This window comes from Metarhizium brunneum, chromosome 7 (genome assembly GCF_013426205.1).
Source record: "Metarhizium brunneum chromosome 7, complete sequence".
Lineage (NCBI taxonomy): Eukaryota > Fungi > Ascomycota > Sordariomycetes > Hypocreales > Clavicipitaceae > Metarhizium > Metarhizium brunneum.
Window position 1 is genome coordinate 1643539 of NC_089428.1, and position 24902 is coordinate 1668440.

The window sequence follows — 24902 nt, forward strand, 5'->3', positions numbered from 1 at the left end:
AGAAGCTGGCTCCGGGCTCATGATGGTGCTCGAGCCAAGATCGATCTCTCGAGAAATACATATAATAGCGAATCTATATTCTAACAGAGTGGATAATTCGGGTGTTTGATACCTACCTTAGCACTGCCTGAACGCTGAGATGACCATGATCTCATCAACCAGCGGTTTGCCGAGTTGTTCCCTGCCATATATCCCAGGGTGACCATGTGTTTGATAGACAGCCATGATTCTTCGACCTGCACAAAAGCAAGTCTTGGCTCCGTTGGCACACGACCCTCATCTCATAGCAGCGGCACATTCCGAGACAACCTGTTCCAGCGGAAGGGCACACCACAAAGGATGGCTACTACTCCGTACTCGTGCTCCGTAATGTGTTGATCGTTTGCCTCCAGTCATTCCCGGGCAGCCAAACTTGGCCCGCCCCCAAATAAGACGTCGCCGCCTTCCCCAGCCCGGCCTTGCGTGGCGCCTGGGTACCTTGGGTAGATTATTCGCGTGGCTTGATCACCTCTATTCGTCTGATCAGTGGCGCTTGTCGCTTCTGGTCCAGTCAAGCGCTGTTGGTCTGGGCCTTCTGGCTCCATCCTTGGTTTTGGTGGCATGAGACTATGTAGCCCTACGACGTCTATGTCTGGTGGGATTACTCCGTAGCTCTTTTTGAAACTAATATTCGCATCCGGCTCCCTAGTGTGTGTTGTGCAGACTGATGAAAAGAGGGGGGAAAAGAAGAAGAGGAGGAGGCCCAACACGCGAGATGAGTATCGAGATTGTGTAGCAGTGGTCACTGCCGTGGAGGATTTCCTCGCCAGATGTCTCTTTCAACTCCGTCAAGACCTTCCCGTCCACTCGCTCTTTGCTAGTGTACGCCTCATGGTGTATGATCTGCAGAGAGATTGGAATTCCTCCGAGCCAGCTTGGTCATCAACAGCCTCATCTATGTGTCGCATGTACGTTTACCGGCATAATTCATCGTCAACGGCATACCAACCGAGAATAGAAAAAATGCCCGACTCTTTTCAACGGAGTAAGTCTAGCAGCTGCGCTCGCTTTTGCTCTACATGGCTCTCTTTGCATCCTTCTCACACACACACACACACACACACACCCCACACACAAGCGAGCCCCCAAGCAGCCGGCGCACAGCGACCAGAGACCAAGCGAGTATGTATTCACGAGACTCTGCTCCCGGCGTCGTGGCAGGCTTGGCATGCTGGATGGCACCCGATGAAACGGCTCGACAAGCATGCCGGGGCGACCCAGCTGTCCTCCACGGGCAGAAGATTGGCTGGCTGACAACGGCCACAGCCCGATTTATTTCGTTTTTGGCAAGGCTGTGTGGTCCGTCATGATGGAAAATAGCGTCCCCCGCGTGCCCAGCCCTTGGCCTTGGCAGTCAGAAAGCTCGAGCCGGGGTGGCAGCAGCGGGACGGCTGAAGCGGCAGATCTTCCCTCGGAAGTAAGTGGTGACGCGGCAGCAGCGCGATCTAACGCTTGGGGAGACGGTTCAGACTCAAACCGTCAATCTGTCAAAAGGCGGTTTAGCTAGGCGCAGCAGGCTGGGCTAAATATTCTCCTACCGTATGTTGGCCTCGTGGCCTCCGTTTCGTCATGTCTTGCTCTCGGGACGTTGATTGACTGCCTCCATGTCTGCTCATCACACTTGTATCTTCACTCTGGGGCTGAATGTTGATCCGGGCCTACACTGGCCCACACTGACGTTTTGTTGTTTTGTTCAATGTGGTCTCAACTGGCCTCATGACCGGGTCTCGGGGGGGATCTCGGCTTGGATCAAGTACCAGACCGGAACCGCATCCGCAGCACTTTTAAAATAAAAAAAGAAGAGGAAGAGGAAAAGGGAAAGGGAAAAAAAGAGGGGAAAGTCTCTGGTGCCAGTCCCCGTCTTCAAATTGCATGTGCCCACAGAGTTTGGCTGTACATAGCCAATGCCGCAGGAACAGGCAGGAGCTGTCGGAGCGGTATAACATTTGTGCACGCTGTATGTACACTCTGTACGGGATGCGTCCGGTACATGCAACCAGACTTGACGTGAATGGATGGAATACGCCTTGGATGCCTTTTTCCCTAGCTTGCCTCTCATGCTTTGTCATTCCGGAAATGCCGGTGTCCGGCACCGTTGACAGCAGTATCGAGAACCCAGGGGGGCGCAGAGATGCAAGAATGAGACATGAGGCGATGCTGCGAGCCCAAATGTCTGTCGGCTGGCAACCGGCTTTCGGCCAGGAGGTGCCGGAGAGCTTTGTCTCAAACTCAACTACGGAGTACTACAGGCAGAATTAAAAATAAATTTGGTCACTGGTCCCAAAAAAAGGGCGAGTGCCCAAGTAACAATGGAGTAATTACGAGCACGGGGAACCGAGTACCAGGCCGGACCAGACTCCAGATTGAACAAAAAAAGTGAGCAAATGGCACCAGGGCCTTATCCGACAAGCATGCCTCATGGCCTCTTCCTTCCTTTTTTTAAACCCCTTCAAATCAACCACCCTTGTTGCTCCCTCCCGTCCCGAGCAGACGGCTGCCCGTGGTCCTTGGGGCTTGAACAGGGGCCAGCCGATTGCCAGTCTGGTCCCTTCAATGTTCAATGTTGATACATGTACGGAGTACGGAGTAGTCTCTCTGCTCCTAGCCGTGGTTGTGCAACCAGACACTGAATACCTTCAACGTCTCTGGCTCCTGTCTGCGCCGGGGCAGACAACCACGCGGCCCTCTTTCGCCTCGTGCGGCCCCCAAGCACCCATCACGTCTCGTGGCAGTCTCTTTGGAGCCTGTTGTATTTAGTCCCGTGTGTGAGGGACAAAGCCGTGCGGTCAACTGCAACATTTCTCGGTACTTGCATTGCCCAAGTCTGCAGGAAGCATGAGTCTCCCCACGCAGCAACAGGACGCTTTTGGGCGGCTACACAACTACGGGGTAAAGAGTATGTACGGTGCAGAAATTACTATCAAAGCCTGGGTGAGCTCACAAGCGCGCGCGCGTCTGTCCATGCTGCCATGTTGCAGAATGGCCTTGCTCTTGTGCCCTCCCTGCCTGGTCCAGTGGCGACGAGAGAGGCAGAGGAGCACAAGATAAAAATTAAAAAAAATTTTTTTTTAAAAAAAGAATATTCAATCAACCGACTTCAGCTCTTCCTCACAGGGCGATTTCTTGGCCGCCAAGCTGTTCTCTGGTCAGATAAGCGCTGGTATGACTGAACTGTGAGTTGCGTGATGCTTCGTCGTGCCATTGATAGTCAACTCACACGCCCCCCCTCTACAGACATGGCGACTCTGCAGGGTCCTTGACCTTCAGCCTTGATCAGTCCCACATCTTTCTCCGAGTCCCTGGCTCTTCAGCCCGCAGCTATCGTCACATATTTGTTTTTCCGGCAACTTGGGGCGTGGACTGGTTGCTTCTCCCGCTTGGTTGGCCATCTGCCCAATACCACCGAATCCCGGCAGCTTGGGAGTTGGTCGCAGGCATCATCACCAAACCTCACTTACCAAGTGGTGTAAAAACATCAAGGAGCCTGTCAAGGTGGAACCCGCCCCAATCTTATTGTCCACCGTTGGGAGAAACCCGCCGTGTTTTTGTCTCAAACCCTTCCCCTCTACGGAGTACTAGCAGTTGATAAGAGGCAATGGAGAAAGAGACAGCGACGCCTGACGCCACAAAAGCCGCTTGTTGGCTGTGGTACGGAGTACTCGGTACGGCAAGTGTCAGGTATGTATTGTAACGGAGCACCGAGTAATTGTACAATGCTTGGCTACATATGTATGTACGCCGTCCGCGGTGCTTATAAGTTGACAAGCACACCACCAATTCCCTGTACTCGTACAAAACAAACTACGAACTAGCCGAGAGCTAGCCGTCCATACTCCATAGTATTGACTTGACTGGTTCAATGTTGTCTGGTTGCCCCATACGTTCCCTGTATTGTATTAACTCGCCAATTCGGACAGAGGTCCATCCTCGAGATCCCAGGCCGGCGGGTTGGCTCCTTGCTCCCATGTTGCCACACCCCCATGAGGAACTGGGCTGGAACCCAACGTGCATAGTTCGAGTCTGGTCCAAGTATGTACTTACTATTCATGTCCGGTTCGTTCCCGTGCCAGGCCACCTGATTTTGACAGTTGCTCGCTTGGTTTCATCACCTCGCACCGAACCCAACATGGACGCTGTGCCCCCGTGCTCCGTCGTCTTGGAGAATATGACCACCACTGCTTATTAGCTCCAGATGCCCAGGAAAAGGAGACGCAAGATGCAAGATGCAAGACGCACTCCCCCCTTCTCCACTTGCAGTAAAACCTCGATGCTTCAGCAGCCCGCGCCGCCGCACGGGACAGGTCCATGAGCATCCGTGGTGGCAGTTAGTTTGTTCAATGTTTCTTCCAGTTGACCTCTCTTGCCCTCCTCCCACCGAGTGCCATAGATGGGTTCCGAGTACATGGTTCCGCGACGCTCCGGCGTCTTTTTTGCCGTAGTACTTGACTAGCTAGTAGTTATCATTCTATTTCAATACTTGCTGAGACCCTCGCCTTTGTCACCTTCTCGGCCACATGGCCGTCCCTCCAAGAGCTGACGCCTCTCTTCCACATCAGGAGAGGTAGCTCGTCCCGATCCTAAGCCACACGACAAACCATAAAGACTCTGGTCTTCCCGCCTCCTTCCATCTATTCTGCGGATTTGGTCAATTCCCCCCCGCCGTCTGCTTGTCAACTCCAAGCATGACCCAAGACTCATACACAAGTCTATACACGAGACCCGCTCCAGACCCAATCTCTTGACGACTATAAACCACATGCACTGGCTCTACAAAAGCAGAAAAACAAATCTCCATCCCTACAGTACATAAATCTCACCTCTTTTCTTCCTTGTCCATCTGTCCTTCATATCACGACTATATACCACACTACATCGTTTCTGGTTATGGTGTTGTACGTCTGAGACAGCTCCATCATCTTACACGGCCGCTCCAGTCTTGACCAGGCCCCCCCCCTACAGGTCCTGTAGAAACCGGGCTGCCCCCCGGTCCTATTAGCTAAGACCAGTCTTATTATTTCTCTATACACTCCAACGAAGCTCGCTCCTGGATCTGAATCTGGACGGCCATGATTATGTCCCCTGGCTCGAGCCCGCCTTCCATGATGACGCCGGAGTCGGATACAGGAAGTCCTTTATCCATGTCACCGTCTATCCAAGGTTACGACCCCCGAGCCATAATCCGTCAGTTGCTGGAAAATTACACCAAGGAAGACATAAACCGGCTAGTGGAGGAGGAGTCATGTATAAGCCCATCTGGTACGTCTGCACGCCTTCTCACTTTGTTCAACTTCCCTTTCCACAAACACGGGGAACCTGGATACTGGAACGCGGGAGCCTGACACTATTGTTTACTATATAGCACAAGGCCAGCTGCCGGAGGGAGTATTTTCCATGCCTCTTCTTGGCCCGGACAGAGACAGCATGCAGAGTCGGACCACACATCAAAGCCATGGCCAAGGCCCAAAGCCCAGCCGCTCGCTCTCGGGCAATGCATCGTCACAGAGGTCACGGCGACAATCTACCACCGACCGTGGGACCGCAGCTGTCTCCATGACGCACAGGCTAGACTATGCTTGCGGGTTCTGCGCGGAGGAGAACATACGAAAGACGTGCACCCGTCGAAATGACCTCAGGCGGCACATCGAGAACTTCCACAACAGCAATGCTGTGTGGTTTTGCCAGCACCCCGGGTGTCGAGTGGCCTACGACTGGCAAACAGCTTACCAGAACCACCTCCGAACTGCACATGGACGATCACACATGAACGTGGACGAGGCCAAGGTAAAGCTGTGCCCCCAAACAGTATTTGCCTGCGGGTTCGAGAACTGCACCCAAGTATTCGAAGCCCCCCACGAAGACGACACGGCGGCGACCCTGAAGGAGTATTCGGGCCACATTGTCAAGCACTTTGAGGAAGGGTCCAACGGCGGCCGCTGGACCTACTCTACCAGGGTCCGCAATCTCTTGCGACAGCGTCAAGTTTCTGCCCTTTGGGACAAGGCATGGCCGGACATGGAGAGGCCTCGGCTTCAATGGGAGCCCCAGTCAAGCATGGCTGCTCGAAAAACCCTCGAGGCCGGCCACCTCGAAAACCTGCCCTTCCTGCTCCGCTTCATCGTCATGCTGGGATCCAACCCGGGGGATCTGAGCGGCCTGGAAGGCAAGCTCGAGCCCCCGGTCCGGAGGAGATGCCCGAAAGCCCAGTACCAGCACCGGCTGTCGTTTGACGCCCACGCACAAAGCCCCCAGCTTGCGGTGGAACGGGATATGGGCCAGTTCAAAGTGTCAACCGGGGGCGTCGGGGTCGAACCTGGCCTGTACGCCAACATCCAGCCGGGCCACCATGTGCCTCGCTCGATTGAGCTGGTATTCAACGCGGATCACGCCTTGGCCCAGAGCCGCAGCCAAGGCCAGGTCCAGTTCACTGACGCCGCAGCCTCCTTACACCCGTTGACTCCACCGCAGTTGTTCTATCACGGCGGCGCGGACTCGGCATTGTACCCTCCCTCTTCACAGATGCTATCCACAGCCATGACGCCACATCAACCTTCTACGGGGCAGTACATTGCCGTGGCACAAGAAGCCGAGTCGGTTGTGAACCCGGCAGCAGCGGGCTTCCACGGCCTGCAGCAGGTGTCGAGCATTCCCGGCGCCATGGACATGGATATGAACAGCGACAGCAGCAACGCCAGGCGTGGCAACTGGATGGGTGGCTATGAAAACATGGGCATTCACAATTCACTACCGGCAGATGGCTATGACATGAGCAACCCGGTAACCCCGGAGTACAGCCATATGGCTGGCCGCTATGGTTCACCGGCAAGATCACTGTGAAGAGGAAGCCGCAAAGGCCAACAGCCTGGGAGGCAAAGGGGGAGAATTCGGCTGCTGTCGGTTTGCTGGCCGGCCTTTACTTCGGCCCAATGGCCGTATAAGTCGGGGCATCTGGGACCGACGCGTCTCCACCATCCATCCGGGAGCACTTGATGAGTGCCTTGGACAGGACGGGGTTGCAATCCCAGATATGGCATCTCGGGAGCGCATGCACGCTGTCTGCGGTCAATGGTATTGGACGCAGTCGAGCAATTCCAGGGGGAGGGGGCGCGGGGACGTTTGATTCATGACACCCACGTAACGGCTTATTGGGAAAGACGAGCAGCGGATGTGATGCAGCGCCTGGCTATCGGAGGCGTCATGGCGTTCAGTGCCTATACTACTACTACTTGCGGAGCATTTTAAACTAGAGTGGCGTCGGATTTGATACCCTATCAAGGGAGGAGGATATGATGACAGAACAAGTGGATGGATGGATGGGAGGCGAACTTGCATGTAGAAGGAAGGCGACCAAGGAAATAATACCAGATTAGTAAAATGCAGTCTACCAGCGCTTTTTGGCTTGACCTTGTGTTCCCACCCGCCAGCCATCAATGCGATGAAGCTTCAATGTTCCCCCACATGGGCCATTCTGCCAGAACTGCCACCCCTTTAGCCGGGAGGCGACAGATGGATGCAGCGATGGCGGCTATTTCCGCCGCAGCCGCCCATCTCCTGGCCCCCGTTGCCAATCATTACAGCACGATTGCGTCGTCGAGATCAGCAATACGAGTCATCAATGTCGAGAAAGTGGAACGAGCAGGAATCATTCATTCACTCTGGTGGCGTTGGCCCTACTCCCCTCTGCGGCCCCCCCCCCCCGCGCCCTTTGGCCGGGCTGACAGATTTAATGGAAACCGCGTAGATTTCCTTGGCAGGCAACCTTGCCGAGATTAACGACGGCCAAGACTGCACATGCAGACCAAGAACACTTTGACGCTTCTTCTCCCGAAAAGGGGGGAGGAAACTAGTAACTGGCGCCTTTGAGCCACATCACAGCCCGGGGATGATTGGCGGACCGACCAGGGGAGAAGAGTTCAACGTGACAAGGCCACACGTACGGAGTACGGAGTACACATATCCCTTTTCGAGTGACCACTGCGACTGCAGCTGCGGCTCTCTGGCACAAACTAGAGCAGGCTAGAGCAGCACGCCCAGCGTTGAAAAGAATTCAAAGGCGAAAAGTCCCCTTCTGTCGGTCTGGGCACAGTTGGGCCCTACGAAAAAAGGATCAATTGATGCATATGTGAGGTTGGTGCGGCTGCCGGCTTCCGCGGTGGAGTCCGGGGACCTCGGGGCAGAAAAAAAAGGGTAAATGTTTATGCACCAGACATCACTCTGCCTGGCGCCCTCATGGCGGAAAGGGCGCGCTGAGAAGAAGGCTGTCTGTCTGTGACATTTCCGACCAGCATTTCCATTACGGCTGGGAGTATAGATAGGCCCATCAATCCGACGGCTTCCCGCCGGCCAGCGGCCAGCCCCAACCAATTGACCCCCTTTGCCACGCACGCTCTGTCGAAACGCGGCTCGAGCATTGTCCAGATGTCGTGTGCGTATTTGCGGGAAGGGCATGGTCAGCATCTGACCTCGCGCTGGCTCAGCCCTCCTCGCCGGCTGGTGCCAGCCGCAGATGGTGAAGTGCAGGGCGTTTCGGCCGTGGCAACCTGCGCCAATGACTGGCGGCCCACGGAGGGATGGTGATTTCAATCGTCTTCTGTGCTCCTTGCTTCCCGGGAGGTTTTCGAGGCGGCATTGTTTTTTGACAACCCAGCCTTCTTACCGAGTACACCCTCGCATGCGTCGTACCACCAGAGCGGCCAGGCTGTTTTGAAACGCACATTGAACATTGAAGCTTGTCGTGGCGCTGCGAACCCGTCGGAACATTTACATGCATCGTGTCCCAGCCACCAGACCCCCGTGCAGCCATCAATTGATTCCAGTGCCATCCATCAGTGTTCCCCGTAGCTGCGACTTATTTTTGGCCTCGCGTGACGGCCGCCTGCCTTTAGTCGTGGGAATGTCGGCCCGCGTACCGCTACGTACTTCAATGTTGGGACCTCTGTCGGCAGATTATACCTGATCTGGACAGGAGCACGTCTGTGCGAACTGATAGACTGTTGTATTCTGGGGATGGGACACTAGCGTAGATGAACATTGAAGTCTGGGTGCCGGACTCGGACGAGTCGATGCAGCAATAGATGGTTTGGGGCCTTGCCTTGTGCCATGTGGCTGGGTCCTCCTCCAGGACTGACATGTGCCTGCGCAGCTCAGCCGCCTCGTGTAATGCATCACGGCAGGGACGCGAAACGACGAGGGACAAACGGTCATGGCGCATGTTTCATGTCTCCATTGAGTGAGATGCAAAAAATAATAGAGAATAATACTCATAAATTAAAAGGCAACACAAACTCAAACACCCACCATCGCCACCATCACCGGTCAACCGACCAAGGAGTTTGCATGTCGTGCCCGATGTTTGCCTCGTTTGCCCTACAAGCTTGCCGTCAGGGCTGGCTGATGATAAAGACGCCAGGCGTCAACTGCATGTGGTGGCACCGGAATCCACAGGGGCGCAAAGGGCGCTCAATGTTTGCGCCTGCTGGAACTTGCCACCAGAACAGAACAGCCTTCATCTCCACCCAGCGCCATTTGCACGTGCATGAGGAATCAATTGGTCAACCAGCCCAGCCTATTGCACCCAGTTGACCTGTTCTAGATTCTTCCAGCAATCACAGTCGACATTGAACGCACTTGGACAATCCTTCCCGAGCAGAATGTTGCCAGAACTCGGACATGGGGCCTCTTGTCAAGCCACAAACCTGCTTGTTCCCACCGACCCAGCCGGCCATTTTTGCTGCTTTTGTATTCAATGGTAGACACTCTCTGCAAGCCACGCCGTCGAGTCACTTGTTCGGACGACATTCTCGGCAGTTGTCGCCTTGTTGTCAGAGGATATTGACATTTCCACACTTGGTCAGCTGCCCCGGTTTGAGGCGGATGTCGTGACTCGTGAGAATTGCCGTTTCTGGTCGCTCTCGACACTGCCTGCGGCTGCTGTATAGACATCAATCATGTCAAGTTTCTTCCAAGCGTCACTTGAGACGTGTCTGCCAACAGAAGAAGGTTATTTTCTTCAATGGCGAACTTTGTCGTGCCAATCCCTGGCAACCTCCCCGGGTACCTCGCATCAACAGCCGCTCTCAACACCATCCTGCTCAGCTAACCACAAGGACACCAGGAAAAACTCATGCCGAGTACAAGCTGAATACTCTCTGACTGATACGGGTTCCTCACGGGGGGAGTCGCACTTGACACGGCTGTGCACTTGTCTGTGTCATAAATCATGAATCGCCCGCTGCGGCTATGAACGCATCCGACCAGACGTGTTTTCAGCTGCTGGCCGCTGCTTATGAAGCCGTTGATCCTTGCGCAGCAATACGTTCCCTCTGCCTCTGCCGCAGCTGGGATCTCGGTGGGAAGCCTCATCAACAAACGCGCTTCGAGGTCGCTTTTAGATACGGTCAATCGCTCATGATGGACCGGCGCCATCTTGCAAGCTGCTGAGAAATCCTCTGCATGGCAAGCCACCATTACATCAAAGACAAATTGTACTCTGCCTGCTGTGTTCCCATCATACCGAGGGACAATGTAGGGCAAACGGGATGAACTATGGTTGTATTCTGGAACAGCCATCATAACAGACTCCAAAGTTACACCTTTACACAGAGTAGGCCGGGGTCGAATCCAGGCGCTCAGCAGGAATCCTTCTGCAGCCAGGTTTTGGATTACCGCCTCTCTTTGCATGTATGGGTGTGTGTGTGTGTGTCTTTCTCTTTTCTTCTCCCACCAAACGCGGGTGAGAAAGGGGCATGTTCCGTCTTCATGTATTCGTTTAATACGACGGAATACAGCGAGTTTGCAACGGCCAGCCTTCCCAGAGCAACTCGTTCTGACTCTAGCTGTCACCATTACCAGGTGGCAAATCTCACGTCATACAACGGAAGATGAAAAGTCTAGACCTTGAATAATAGATGGAAAAAATGAACTGCTGCGGCTCAACCGACGACTGAAAACATCAACACGTACGAGAACTTGCGTCAGGTCCGATACCTTGCTTCCGCGCCTTGGGTTCCTATCAGATGGCCGAGCAGAACTACAACGAGGTGTGTTTTGCCCTCCATTTGCACCTGGTGGTCCTGATGGGTTTCTTTTTTGATCTACATGACTGCATGTGCTGAGTGCTTTGGCCAAGTTGTCATCTAGCTCTGTGATGCGCTACATGTGCCGCACGCCCTGCACTGCCGGTACGAGATGACTGGAAAGGGGGTGAGGTGGAAGACAAGAAGAGTGCTTTGGTGAGCCCTCGAAACAGTGTACCAGTCCCTTCTTTTCGGCTCCAACAGCCAACGTTGGTTATCTTATGTGAGCTACGCCAAATCACGAATATTCGCCAGTACACTGTCCTCCAGGCTCGTCCATCCCATGCGGCCCATTTCCTGAAGCCAGTATTCTGCTTTCGCGGGCAGCTCGATATCACTGCGGTCCAACCTGGACGCCTCCATCTGCGGAGCGAATATCCTGTCGGGATACGGCTTCGCAAGCGTCGTCTGGATGTCCCTCCAAGTATACGGTGCAGCGTAGAAAAAAATCCGCTCGTTTTCCATCCGAGGGTGAAGGAGAGCTGCCGCGCGCAGACGAGCAGTGTCTTGCACGTCGACGTAGAAATCTGTCATGAGAAATCGCGCTTGTCACTTTCTTTCGCCCGGCTAGTCTTCTTCTCAAACTAGACAACCTACACCTAGACAACCTACACCGCGCAGCGCCACGAGCAGCCTCCATGTTTCCCTCGTAGATGGCCTCGGTAAGCCCCGACGTAGACGGGTGGCCTTGATTCACCAGGTCAAGACTTGGTCCCATGCTCATGCCCAGGAGAACTAAGCCGTCTTCTTGTCAGCCATGACGCTGCCGTCCAACGATTGTAAATAAAACAAGGACAGTGGGCATTCCCGACTTGTCCGTGTTTAAGGCGAACCCGGGCCGTCGCTCGCTGTACCACCACCACAGCTGCCTCTCTCACTGCATCTTGCTAGCCGCGTACATGTGTCATTATGTATATGTAGACGGAGAATCCTCGCTCGGGGGTGTACGGCGGAGGCCCCCAAGCCTGAGCAACCGCCTCGTCGTTCCAAGCGTCAACTCCTTTCCGACGCACCGCCATATTCCGGGCGTCGGGCTTGCCGCCGCCGCACAGGAGGGAGTGAGTACGAATCTCTTGATATCAGCACGCTCAGCGGCAGCCCTAGCCAGGTCCATGGCGGCCATTATCATAAGCGGAATCGCCTCGTTCGGGTCACAGTCAAACGTCACGTCAGAGGCCGCATGGATAATGCCCGGGATGCCTGGATTCGCGTCATGAGCCCCGGCGCCTTGTTACGGCTCACATATGGCACAGCTTGCTCCAAGGGCGTCTTGCTGGGGACAAAAAAGGAAAGAAAGAGTAAGCAGGATACCTTGGAGGGCAGAAAGGGCGCTTGCTGTGCTATATCGGGAACGGAAACCAGCTCGAGTATCCCACGGCCGTATTTTGCGCTCAAACAAGGCCACGATCTACGCGGTCTTGTCGAGGGCCCGTGTCGTTCAGCCTCGAACCTTGTATCCCGTGCTGAGGAGCTGATCTGCTACATGGCTGCCAACAAACCCACTGGCTCTAGTGACAAGAATCGTCAATACTGCCGGGATGCAGAACAGGGTCTTGGGATGCAAACATGTCGCTTGGCGCGGGTTTTCAATACTACTCTCTTATTTGGGGGGTTTATATTGGCTGATTGGTGAATGGTTAGTCGAGGATGTATAGCACCCACGATGTTTAAATCAAGTGATGGGAACGTTTCGCAAGTTATATATATATAGTTGTTCATATTCTAGCACCTGTATTACAGTTGGATCTCTTTTTTTGATTGAATAGGAAACGGCATTTCTAATCAGCATGCTTCCTTCGAGGGCAGCACGACCTACGTGTTGCGGATTAATGAGAGACCGGCCACTGTTGCTCTTGATGTAGCGCTACTACATGCTTGGTTGTGTAAGAATCTGAACCAATGCTAGTCATTTATCGAGATGCCGCATGCAAAATTGCTTTCAATGTTTGATGTGTGTATGGATGGTTGCGCCAACCTCTTGTTGGTCACGTTGCAAGCAATTACCCGAGTACGACAAGGAAAGTCGACTTGCATCATGGTGCGAATTTTCAAGAGCCCGACTCACCCGAATCATGACGGAATACAACTTCAAATATTTGTTTGAGGGGTGTTGTCCCCAATGCTCCTATAAACCACCGCTGGAGTAGCCACCCTAGACCCCAGCGCCGGCCTTGTGTCAATCGTTGTACGGCGATGCATTGCAAAGGGGGCAAGCAATCAATGTGCATGGCAGCAGCGCATTAAGCTCATTAGTGTCATCACGCCCAGTCTTGAATGATGCAAACAGCAGAAAAACAGAGGCAACGAGCCAATCTCATTGGTGACCTCCCCCTCCCCCCTTACCACCGGCAGGTTGGGAGATGTCAATACAAATAGGCTGCCACACCATCGGATAGCTCTAGAGCGAAGCAGGGTTGGCGTTTACGAGTCGGGTTGTCCACTTTGGTTGCCGCGAGACATTCGCAGACATGGAGAAAACGAGCGCTTCACATGCAATGTTTCATTGACATGCTGCGTGGCTTGGGAAATGAGCAGCGCGGAGCACTCCAAGCATCCGAACTTGCGTTCACACATGGCTGGGCTTCCAGAAAATGTATGACGGAGCCACGTGGCGACGCTTGGGTTTATTTGACCGGCCTGCTTGATAACGTGCATTAAACTCCGTTCTCAATGGGGTACCGTGCGCCGGTTTGACGCGCTGCCGCATGTCGGGGACTGCAAGGGGCGAAACAATGCAGGTACGACGAGGACAACTCACCGTCTTGACCTTAATGCGCACTCTGGAACGATCTGTCCAGTCTAAATCGGACAAGTCTCGAGGAACCGAACCGAGTTGCCATAATCTTGGAACCATCTCATCACCTCATCACACAAGGCGCTCGCTCGGCTCGGTTCCACTGACGCGGACAAAATACCAATATCACGCAACCAACGGAATACATCTATAATTAGAATCCAAGTTTGTCGTCGTTACGGAGTAGAGATGACAACAAAATGACATACTACATGCTTAACGCAGATGGCGGGGGCAGCCGAGCTCTCGCCTGGCTACGGAGCACATAGATCACTCATGAATATTGATTACAGCCGCGGTCATGACTGAGTCGGAGAGTGAGTGTTGCATATCAACTGACGTGCCCTTTCCTTCCACAACAAGATGCTTCCCGTCATCTGTCAGCAGCCATTTTTCATCCCGTTCGGCATTGTGGACGGTGCCTCAGCTGGCTTGGCTTCCAATTGGCGATGCCTCCTGCTGCATCGAATTACTATGTGTTGGAGGTCGAGAAGGAATACAGAGAACCTGCAGAGACTGCATAGACTTGGCTGACAAGTGGCTCTTGTCGGACTGGGATTTTGCAGGAAAAGTGCTCTCTGCCCCGGCAACCTGCCACTCGTCATCACGCCGCACCCCTGCATGTCGTGACGCGACTGATAGAACGGCGTTGCCGATGCCAGACTAGGGCTGCCGTTTTCTAGAAGAACGGAACGGGGCCCATGGAGCATAGTGTCCGGCAACTCAAATCATGACAGCAGCGGGCATTCAGTCTGGTACCTCATGTACCTAGGTACTTAGGTAAGTAGCTATTGTGTCAATACTTCCGTACAGAGTACGGAGTAGCGACGTCCAAATTCGTCAATGGAGCTGCTTCTGCTGGAAAGTGCCGTCGCGCGGATTGACGGGCACCCTGGCTTGGCCATTGGCGGAAAATGCTGCTCATAGTAGTACAATCATGCCGCGTTGCATTTCCCCCTCATCTTTCGTTTCGCATATTATAATGCCATGGTAATATGGAGTGAGGCTGTGGGAGCGAAAATGGGTTCATTGACAGCCAAGCGTGAGCAGCGTACATGAACGGCGTATGGGAGGAGACCGGGTTCTTCTTTCTGTTGCCAGTTATTGATTCCTGTTCTAGCATGCTCAATCAAACCCACCACCTCCATGCCGGTGGTGCGGCAGATAAGAAGTAAAGTCCCATTGTAAATGGGGACCAGACATCGATAGAACCCCTCGCTTGGCCATGTTCCGTATCGACTGTTTTGCTGAGTACGGAGGACGGAGCAGCTGCTGAATGGGTTTCCCTGGCAGTTCATGACTCCATCGTATTGTACGGAGTACATCCGGATTGAACGGTAGTTGTGTTTCTAAACCATGCGAGCCCGCATTTGTCTCGCCATCATTTCACCATCACACACAGTGACTCGCATTGCCGACTCAATACGATGACTCACTCTCTGGAGAGCATCTGGAGAGCATTAGATAATTGCGAGATAATAACTTGTAGTGTCGCAGCGCATACTACGTTGTTCCTCATCGTCTTTCAATGACAAGATGAGGGTGCCCGAACTGTGGGTCGGAATCTATGTATGTATGCATGTCGTCCCATTTTTGATGCAGGTGTATCTACTCCGTATTCAAGACGGTTGGTTACTTTCTGACCTGGTTTGATGTACACCCCGGACTCTTTGATGCGGTGCGAAGGCAGAGCACAGCCAGAATGCAAAGTGGCATATCCTTGATATGTGTGCACTCTTCCAGGGCAAATTCGACACGTCTTCGGCCTGTTGAGGTAGAATGCAATTTTAGCATGAGAGTGTTTGTGCAGTAAAGTTTGCAAGGAATCAAGTTGTCTGAACTACCTGCCTCAGGTAATTTAACCCTGCCCTGACACTACCATCGACTGCGACGTTGACGAAAGAGACGATGCAACGGTGTGCGTCCCCATTCCCGTTGCTAGTCACTCTGGTAAAGCGTGCGACCCGGGATATTGATCTGTGTGCATCTCTAGGAGTGAAGTGTCTGAAGTTTTCATTCGGCACAGAACATGGGATGCCAGACCCTGGTTGACGATTTGGACGATTTGGACGACTCGGATCCTACTACGGAGGATTGGACACCGGTAGTAATACGAAGTGCCTGCCCATAAATGAGATAGATAGATAGTCTGGTGATTAACCATTATTATTGTGCTGGCATCGTTTGAGTCCGAATCGATTCCTGCAGACTGTCTCGGCGAAGTTCACGCCTGACTGCCTGGTACCTGCGTGCGCATCTGCCTGGGCAAGGCAAGAAAGACCTGGGTACCTGTGGTAGGTACTCCGTAGGTCCCGACGTTGTCTCCTGCCTCCAATGCTTGCACCTGCCGAAATTCGTCTGCCCAATGATCGCCCGCTCCCTCTCATGTTTTTGTCTTAACCTCCCCTCTTCTGCGAGTTGGGGGCTGGAGACAACGAAACGACCACCATAATACTACCACCACCAAAAAGATTCAGGTTCCCGCAAGACAAGGGCCCGCATAATCGTAATTATGTATCACTTCAAGACACCACGCAATCAAGCATTCCAGCCGTGTCGTGTTTGATGACCAACCGTCACTTCTGCTCTCGTCATTAACGCGACGGGGTCTGACAGCCCGTGGCTCCCGCCATCCCGCCATCCCTCCATTCCTCCTCTTCTAGAAAAACGGCAGAAGCACGAAGCGGCCAGCCCTGCCAGGGGTGGGCATTCTTTTCTCCAATTTTTTGCCCAAAGGACTTTGCTAAAGAACGCCATGCACCACGCTGGGTTCGCTGCAGGGAGGGATCGACAAGGGTGGCTCACAGCTAATCTTACTTTGCCAGTCCAACGTGACCATACGACGACCCGAGACACCTCGTGGTTGGCTGTCGGCGACTCCAGACGGAGAAGAGCCAGGACCAATTTGGTGTGCAATACCGGTCGCTGGTCCATGCTTGTCGTCGGGCTCGCTCGAAATTCCCAAATGGGGGCGGCTTTTGCAATCAACCGTTACGTACTGATTGAGCGTAGCGGGTGTCGCGACATGGGGTTGTCTGCAACCAAGGCGTTTCAGAATGCGTTGAGACTGCGGTGAGAAATGAGGTCGTTCCTGAAACGGCCGCCCCTGTTGGTCTGCCACTGGTCTGCAAGTGGTCTGCGACAAGGGTCCCATGGCACCAATGGTTGATGATGGCCCTGGGTCAACCTCTTCGTCAACACACGTAACTCGACGTAAGAAACAAAAAAAGACCCAGGGTCGAGGATCCAGGGCCTATGCCTGCTGCCAAGAGGGGGGTATCCTTCTGCTGGGTGGAGGGTCAGGAACAGGAATCGGGTTCCGGTTGGCTTGTTGGAACCTGTCTGGTATCAATCGATGACAGGCCTGGAGTACGGAGTACTATATTTCATCTTGCCTACGGAAACTTGGTTGTTCTCCGAGATCTTCTAGAAGCTCGCTGCCCCAGCTTCTCTGCTTTCTCATGCCACTCTTGCCGGCCTTTCCCCCTTTGCTATTTGAATCCATATTGAGACCTGGTTCTTACACCTCAACTAACATCGCGACAGTCTAAGATATCAACTGTTGGATATAATTTGGAAGTGTTTGTGGCACATCCAGCTCAACGCCCGAGAGTCGAACAAGACCACAAACTCAATCGTGCGCCCGTGCGGAACTGCCTCTATTACTTGTCTCTTTTTGGCTGCCTGCGTGCGGTTTACGTCCGTCTCTGCGTCATCGCGTGCTCCAGACTAGACTTCAAAATCATCCGTCCTCAACGCCTCTCTCTCACCCTCTCTTCCAGTCACAGCGCCTCTGCGCGCGGGGGTCAGAGGCGGCGGTCAAGCCAAGGCTTCGTTTTGGAGGGAAATTTGGACTTGAACGGTCCGGGTAACATCACCGACGACGACATACACCGAATGATCTTTCCGCTGTCGACAAATCGCAATTACTTTTGGCATTGGCGCTTAACACGGCGTTTCATTTGAGTGATTTTGGGCTCGACATTCTCCCATTGTCACGACACTCCGCCATGTTTCCGTACCAGGGCCAACCACATCAAACACATGATGACGCCAACGTGCGACCATTGACAGACGACGACCAACAGCAGCTCTTGAGACTGGTCCAGCGATATGGAATACCCAGCCTTCTCTGCGCTTTGACAGGGTCACCATCGTCATGTAAGTTTCCTTGACGCATAAAAGAAGAAAAGTCCCCGTTCAATTTGACGCAAATCAGACAAGCTGACTTGGCTGCTGTAGCTGGGGCTTCTACATTCTCAGCAAGCACACTTCTCAGTAGCATCAGTGCGCCATCTTTGGCCTGGACTGGTTCAGATGTATCCCACTGCAGGTCGGACGATGCTTCTATCAACACCCAATACACTTGGCCTGACGTGTCCCACGATATGCAGCCGATGCATGATCCCGAACCCACCAAACTTAGCGAGCGATCTTGGTTGGATTCACCGGCCGCTGACCCCGTACCTCTCCCGCCGAATGATGTGACTTCCCATCCGTCTCCGCCTCTGGTTGCCCCTACTTCGAAGAAGTATCAATGTCCGATGTGCTTTCTTGACAACAGCCCTGTGGGCTTCGGACGCAAAAGCGACTTCAAGAAACACCTGCACAACTTCCACGGTGCTGATGTTATCTGGATCTGTCGCACCAAGGGTTGCCATCTTTCCTTCTCTACTGAGAGAGCTTATAGCACTCACGCCAAAGAGGCACACAGAGTGAAAGCCTTGCCGAATAGCACAGCACGAACAGAGTTATGTACCCAGCTTGTCTTTTCGTGTGGGTTTGCCGCATGTAAAGATCGTTTGTTTGAATCGCAATCCGCTGAAGACGCCTCTGCAACGCGGGACAAGCACTTTGAACACATCGCCAAACACTTCGAGGACGGTTTTGACGTCAAGGATTGGGAATACAAAGTACTGATTCAAAATTTGATGAGACAGCCACAAGTTAAATCCACCTGGAAGACCTGCATTTGGCCCAAAGAGAAGCGACAGGGGCTACATTGGCGGCCACGGTCATCGGGGGATCTTAAACGGATGCTTGAATGCCGTCACCTTGGGAATGATATTTCCAATCTAGTTCGGCTGGCCTTTATTCTGGGCACAGCTCCCTTTACGTCTCCAGTTACGCCCCCACCAGCAGAAATCGACATATACTTCCAACTTCCTTACCGAAATCAGTGTCTCATTAACTCTCCCGGACACAACGTTGGTAATACAGCGAGCCCCAAACCCGACGACGACACTTCTTCGATCTTAACGACGACGAAACGCCGATCAAGCCGATCAAGCATATCCCAATCTGTCTTCAGATTACCCAGTCGAAAGGGCAAACGGTCATCGCGTCCACCAACTCCCGCTAGTGTTGTTGGCCCAAGCAGCACACCCGCCGGCTCTGCCGCCAGCTTTACTAGTGTACCTGTGAGCGGCCCTAACGGGAACGTTGATACCGTCATGGGCGACGACTTGCCAAACGGCCCTCACCCTGGAACGCCCTATCCGATCCCAAACGAATCTGCCTGGCCGGTCGATGCTCCACAGTTTGCTCCCGAAGTACAGCAAGACCTACCAAAGCAAATCAACACGCCTGTTGATGGTCCGATGATGTACGCAATGCAGATGGAGCAGAATCCTCACCAGTCTTGGTGCACTATGGAATCCTTTGACCCCTACCCACCACACGTTGGTATTCCACATGGCCTATATGATTACACAATGAATGCGAGTCAAACTTCAACGGTTCGGCCAGCAACTCCAGTTCCCCACAAGCGACCGGCTTCGTGGAATAGAGTGGTGAGCATGGAAAGTCTTCGACCAGCCAAAAAGGCAATCCCTCATGAGAGCATTCCTCCAGAAATGGTACCTACAATGCTGGGCATGTAGGAAACCTGGGGGATATGGTTCTCAGCTCCTGTCTCATCCATTACTGATTCTCACGAAACACTGTTATGATAAGGAATCTAAACTCTCGCTATTTCGCAACGCTGGCACGGTTGCCGAAACCATCTTGATTTACAAACACATAATAATATTTGAGACTCTCTCTACACGCTAATCAACAATTCTTTACAATCAACCTGCCGTAACGTCGGTAAATATTGATGTTTTTCTTGGCAATCGCCTGCTTATCGACCTTTTTCTCACCATACAACCACACTCTCTGTACCTCATACCCACACAGCCCAAGCGTTTTATATACAGATCTATTTTCAAAAGCTAGGAGGAAGCATGTACATCTAATACGCAATCCATTGTTGAAGCGTGGGCACCTGCATGATTTGGCATATTTCGTTTGTATCATTACCCCAAGCATTGCCACTATGCATTCTTTCGGCCTGTCTTGTTTGTACTCATTTTATTCGTTTTTTTATTTATTTATTTAGATACCATGATGATCCTTCGGTCATGGGCCTGGACGCGAGACGTCAACGTTAGGGATATAGCGAAGATACCAATTGAAACAGCGATAGGGGCTGTAGGACGGGGCAGGAGGAAACACTCACATTTCAATGGTGGCTGAGGCCATAAGGTGCCCTTGTATTACGGCGAATGGACAGCGATCGATAATGACTCACAGGGTATACACTGACCGACCTAAATGTCTATGAAGAATAGCATTAGAAGAACCACTTTGGTCGCAACACATGTGAATATCACGCCATATTTTTTGTTGTTTACTTGGTATTGACATGAACGCGTGCCTTTCACTTTTGATGTCAAGCCCTGTGTACTTGTGCACGAGACGGGCAAGTGGACATACTAAACTTCACGTTGCATACAGAGTACAGAATATTGTGTAGAATTCATTACGATTTTGCTGGACGTACTTTGAATCTCTTGGGTCAGCATTATACCCAACCTTCACAACTTTCGGGGGTGAGCTGCTAAGATGCACTTACAGCGCAGAGGAGCCCGAGATCGCAGCGAAAGTGGGTCACCAAGCGGCCGAGACCGCAACAAGAGCAGCGACGTTGGTTGTTTGATGAGGAACAAAAAATAGGAGATTTCCTCAGCTATCACTTCGCAAAGTAAAGCATAAAAGAATATATGCCACTGATGATGGGGTTACTTGGCTAATTTAGTATGGCTCGGTCTATTTCATGGTGATGCGAGACTGTAATAAGAAGTTGGCCTGGCCATTCTACCAAGTACTGATTGAAGCGCACAAAATTGAGACGCTCTGCAAGTTACCTGGCTGACAAGCAGATGACGAGCGGACCCAGTATGATTGGATGGAGCGCGAATGTATAATCAATCATCTCCTGCCGCAGAACTATTGCAAATCGACGTGCATTCTACGGAGTACAAGGTATGGAGCACGGCAGTAGTAGCTGCACGGCAGTGGATAGCCCTTGTGTATCGGAGCCAGACAAGCGAAAGCGGAGGAGACGAGAATTCTAAGACACGTCCCTTGGTGACTGTCTACTAGGTAGACGTACATACATGATGCCCTTGGTCGTTTTTGTACAACAGGCTGCATTGATGTGGAATTTGGACCACTACAAGCTAACGGCGGTTCCAATGTTGCATCTGGGCGCCTAATACTTCAATGTTTGCCTCGGCTGTTGCTAGATCTCTCTGTGGAAAAGTATTGGGCACATAGTGCAACTAAGCAAAGCCACCTGGACTTTGGTCATAGACACTTCCGAAAAAGCCAACGTTAAGCTTCCAGACATCGCCAGCCCAAAATACCCGTCAGGCAACGAACCCCGCATGGCTGGCTGTCTCAGGGCTCGCATCTGCTGGCCTGTCGAAGCTCGACTGTTCGGCAGGACATGATGGTCGTTGTACTGGCTTGTGATGGTGACGGCACCGGGGGCAAGCCAAAAGTGGCGGCCGGGGTAGCGTGGACTTTCAGCGACTTGCAGACTCGGCACATGGGACAAGGTGTCGCTGCTCCGATCGCGCGCGACTGTGAATCATCCGGGAGGTATTGACAGCGTGCGTGGTACTTGAAGCAAAGGCAATGCGACAGGGATTTGGACTCGGGCATTGAACATTGAAGCAGATATTAATTGATCTGTTGGGTTCAATGCCGCCGTTAAGGGCCTCGAGAAGGACGCCGGGAACCGGTTCACGCCAGTGCCCACATGCACCAGACTCTGCTCCAGCGCCCGACCATCCGCTATTGTCCTCAACTTTGACGCGCTAAGTCGGTGACTCAAGGCCGGCCCAAGCTCAGTCGCTCCCCCCGCCCTTCCGCCCGGTGCCACCAAATCGTCTGACTGGTCGTGGCCAAGTCTTCTCTTTTGCCTCCTTCCCACATTTTTTTCCTTTCCCACCATCCTTCCACATCGCCGTCTTCGAACTGCCATTCCGTTCCACGCTGCGGTCCAACTTCTTGCCTGCGGTGAAATATCTTCGCCAGCGAGGTCACTCTTCCCTCTCAACTTATTGAGCCGGGTAAGCAGTCGTTAGCATTGGACCAATCTTGCATATTTTCGCGTGACCAGAGCTTCAAGCTGGTCTCCACCAATTCGCCATGCTCCGAAGTCGCCAGGCCTCAAAGGCCTTGAGAGCCGTCAGCCAAACACGATCCTTCACCTCTACCACTTCTCCTGCCGCCCTCAAAGCCTCAAAAAAGATTCCTTCTGGGCAAAGAAATCAAGCCACCGCTGCGACGGCCACGTCTTCTGCTCCGTGAGTGTATTCCCTGGTCATCATGTGCCTCCCCGCCGGCATCGGCCACATCTTTGCATTGGACCATTTTGAGCTGACCACGACAACTCCCAACAGTCGTGTACGCGCCGTGCCAAGTCCTGCCTTCAACGCAGCCGATCAGAGTCATGTTCAGCCATTGGCGAACCAGCCCAAAAATGACATGGATGAGTCGTACGTACAACCCGCAATTGTTGCTACTGGCGCACAATTCCAAGACCAGTGCACATGGGCTCATAGCGAAATTCTTACATCTGCAGATTTATTGGCAAAACGGGAGGCGAAATTTTCCACGAGATGATGTTGAGACAAGGTGTCAAGCACATTTGTACGTTGATATCCCTCCTTGTCAACTTGCACTTGCACTTAATATGCCTATGCTCTACTAACATGAGTCACTCCGCTTGTATAGTTGGATACCCTGGCGGTGCCATTCTGCCCGTTTTCGATGCCATCTATAATTCAAAACACTTTGATTTCATCTTGCCTAGACACGAACAAGGTGCGGGTCATATGGCTGAGGGCTATGCTCGTGCTTCTGGCAAGCCTGGTGTCGTCCTTGTAACCTCGGGACCCGGTGCCACTAATGTCATCACCCCTTTGCAGGATGCCCTTTCTGATGGAACGCCTCTGGTTGTCTTTTGCGGGCAGGTTCCCACCACCGCCATTGGAAGCGATGCATTCCAGGAGGCCGATGTTGTGGGAATTTCTCGGGCCTGTACGAAGTGGAATGTTATGGTTAAGAACGTTGCCGAGTTGCCTCGCCGAATCAACGAAGCTTTCGAAATCGCCACATCTGGCCGGCCCGGTCCCGTCCTTGTCGATTTGCCCAAAGACGTTACTGCCGGTATTCTAAGAAAGGCCATCCCTACCGAGACGGCCCTCCCCTCTCTGCCCAGCGCCGCGTCACGAGCCGCCATGGAGCACAGTCATAAACAGTTACAAGCTTCTATCAAGCGTGTCGCCGAGCTCGTTAACATTTCTAAGCAGCCCGTCATTTATGCAGGCCAGGGTATCGTCCAGTCCGAGAATGGTCCCGAGTTTTTAAGGGAACTGTCCGAGAAGTGCTCTATTCCTGTTACTACTACCCTCCACGGTCTGGGTGGCTATGATGAGCTTAACGAAAAGGCTCTGCATATGCTGGGCATGCACGGTTCTGCTTACGCTAATATGGCTATGCAAGAGGCCGATTTGATCATTGCCTTGGGCGGTCGCTTTGATGATCGGGTTACGGGAAATATTGCCAAGTTTGCTCCTGGAGCCAAGGCTGCTGCCGCCCAGAAGCGTGGCGGTATTGTTCACTTTGAGATTATGCCCAAGAACATCAATAAGGTTGTCCAAGCTACAGAGGCTATCGAAGGCGATGTAGCCGCTAGCATAAAGCTTCTTTTGCCCGAGGTCGAGCCTCGATCTATGGAGGATCGCAAGGCCTGGTTTGACAAGATCAACGAGTGGAAGAAGAAGTGGCCGCTGTCTCACTACGACAGATCAGAGCGTAATGGGCTTATCAAGCCTCAGACCCTTATTGAAGAGTTGAGCAATCTGACGGCTGATCGCAAGCACAAGACTTACATTGCCACCGGTGTCGGTCAACATCAGATGTGGACTGCACAGCACTTCCGGTGGAGACATCCTCGGACTATGATTACCTCAGGAGGTCTGGGAACAATGGGCTTTGGTTTGCCTGCTGCCATTGGCGCCAAGGTCGCCCAGCCTGAGGCTCTTGTTATTGATATTGATGGTGACGCCTCCTTCGGCATGACTCTGACTGAGCTGGCCACCGCCGCGCAGTTTAATATTGGTGTTAAGGTTATCGTCCTGAATAATGAAGAACAGGGCATGGTCACCCAGTGGCAGAACCTCTTTTATGAGGATCGCTACGCCCACACTCACCAGGTTAACCCTGATTTCGTGAAGCTGGCCGAGTCAATGCACGTCCAGTCTCGCCGTCTGGTTGACCCTGCCGAGACTGTGGATGCCCTCAAGTGGCTGATCGACTCCGAAGGCCCTGCTCTTTTGGAAGTTGTCACTGACAAGAAGGTGCCCGTTCTGCCAATGGTGCCTGCTGGCTCTGCTCTACATGAGTTCCTTGTATTCGATGGGGGTGAGTAGCTCTTCAACCCTTCTTTTGGTTTTAAGCATGTTCGCTTATACTAATGAACTTTGTGCTACAGAGAAAGATAAGGAGCGACGAGACCTGATGCGACAGAGAACTGGTGGTTTGCACGGTTAAGCCGCGCCACTAGGGCCATAAGGCGATTCCAACCTGAATGGCCTGAACGTTGCGCAGGCATCCCAAGTACATATCCACATATTTCTTGTTCTCATGTCTTTTGTTGT

At 52.8% G+C, this 24902-nt stretch overlaps 4 protein-coding genes across 4 annotated transcripts; 3 read left to right on the forward strand and 1 right to left on the reverse strand.

Moving 5' to 3' along the window:
- Window positions 1-5111: 5111 nt before the first annotated feature.
- Window positions 5112-6873, forward strand: G6M90_00g110510 (uncharacterized protein; the record flags this gene model as incomplete). The annotated part of the gene is made up of 2 exons (XM_014688322.1): window positions 5112-5295; window positions 5399-6873. 2 exons carry the CDS (start codon window positions 5112-5114, stop codon window positions 6871-6873), a joined length of 1659 nt encoding a protein of 552 aa, XP_014543808.1.
- A 4466-nt stretch (window positions 6874-11339) lies between these two features.
- Window positions 11340-11835, reverse strand: G6M90_00g110520 (uncharacterized protein; the record flags this gene model as incomplete). The annotated part of the gene is made up of 2 exons (XM_014688321.2): window positions 11340-11638; window positions 11724-11835. The coding sequence occupies 2 exons, from the start codon at window positions 11833-11835 to the stop codon at window positions 11340-11342; spliced, it is 411 nt and encodes a 136-aa protein (XP_014543807.2).
- Window positions 11836-17915: 6080 nt separating this feature from the next.
- G6M90_00g110530 (uncharacterized protein) lies at window positions 17916-19787 on the forward strand (the record flags this gene model as incomplete). Its single annotated transcript, XM_014688320.1, has 2 exons — window positions 17916-18066; window positions 18148-19787. 2 exons carry the CDS (start codon window positions 17916-17918, stop codon window positions 19785-19787), a joined length of 1791 nt encoding a protein of 596 aa, XP_014543806.1.
- A 2779-nt stretch (window positions 19788-22566) lies between these two features.
- ILV2 (Acetolactate synthase catalytic subunit) lies at window positions 22567-24795 on the forward strand (the record flags this gene model as incomplete). Its single annotated transcript, XM_014688319.2, has 4 exons — window positions 22567-22736; window positions 22823-22890; window positions 22975-24666; window positions 24737-24795. 4 exons carry the CDS (start codon window positions 22567-22569, stop codon window positions 24793-24795), a joined length of 1989 nt encoding a protein of 662 aa, XP_014543805.2.
- Window positions 24796-24902: the final 107 nt, after the last annotated feature.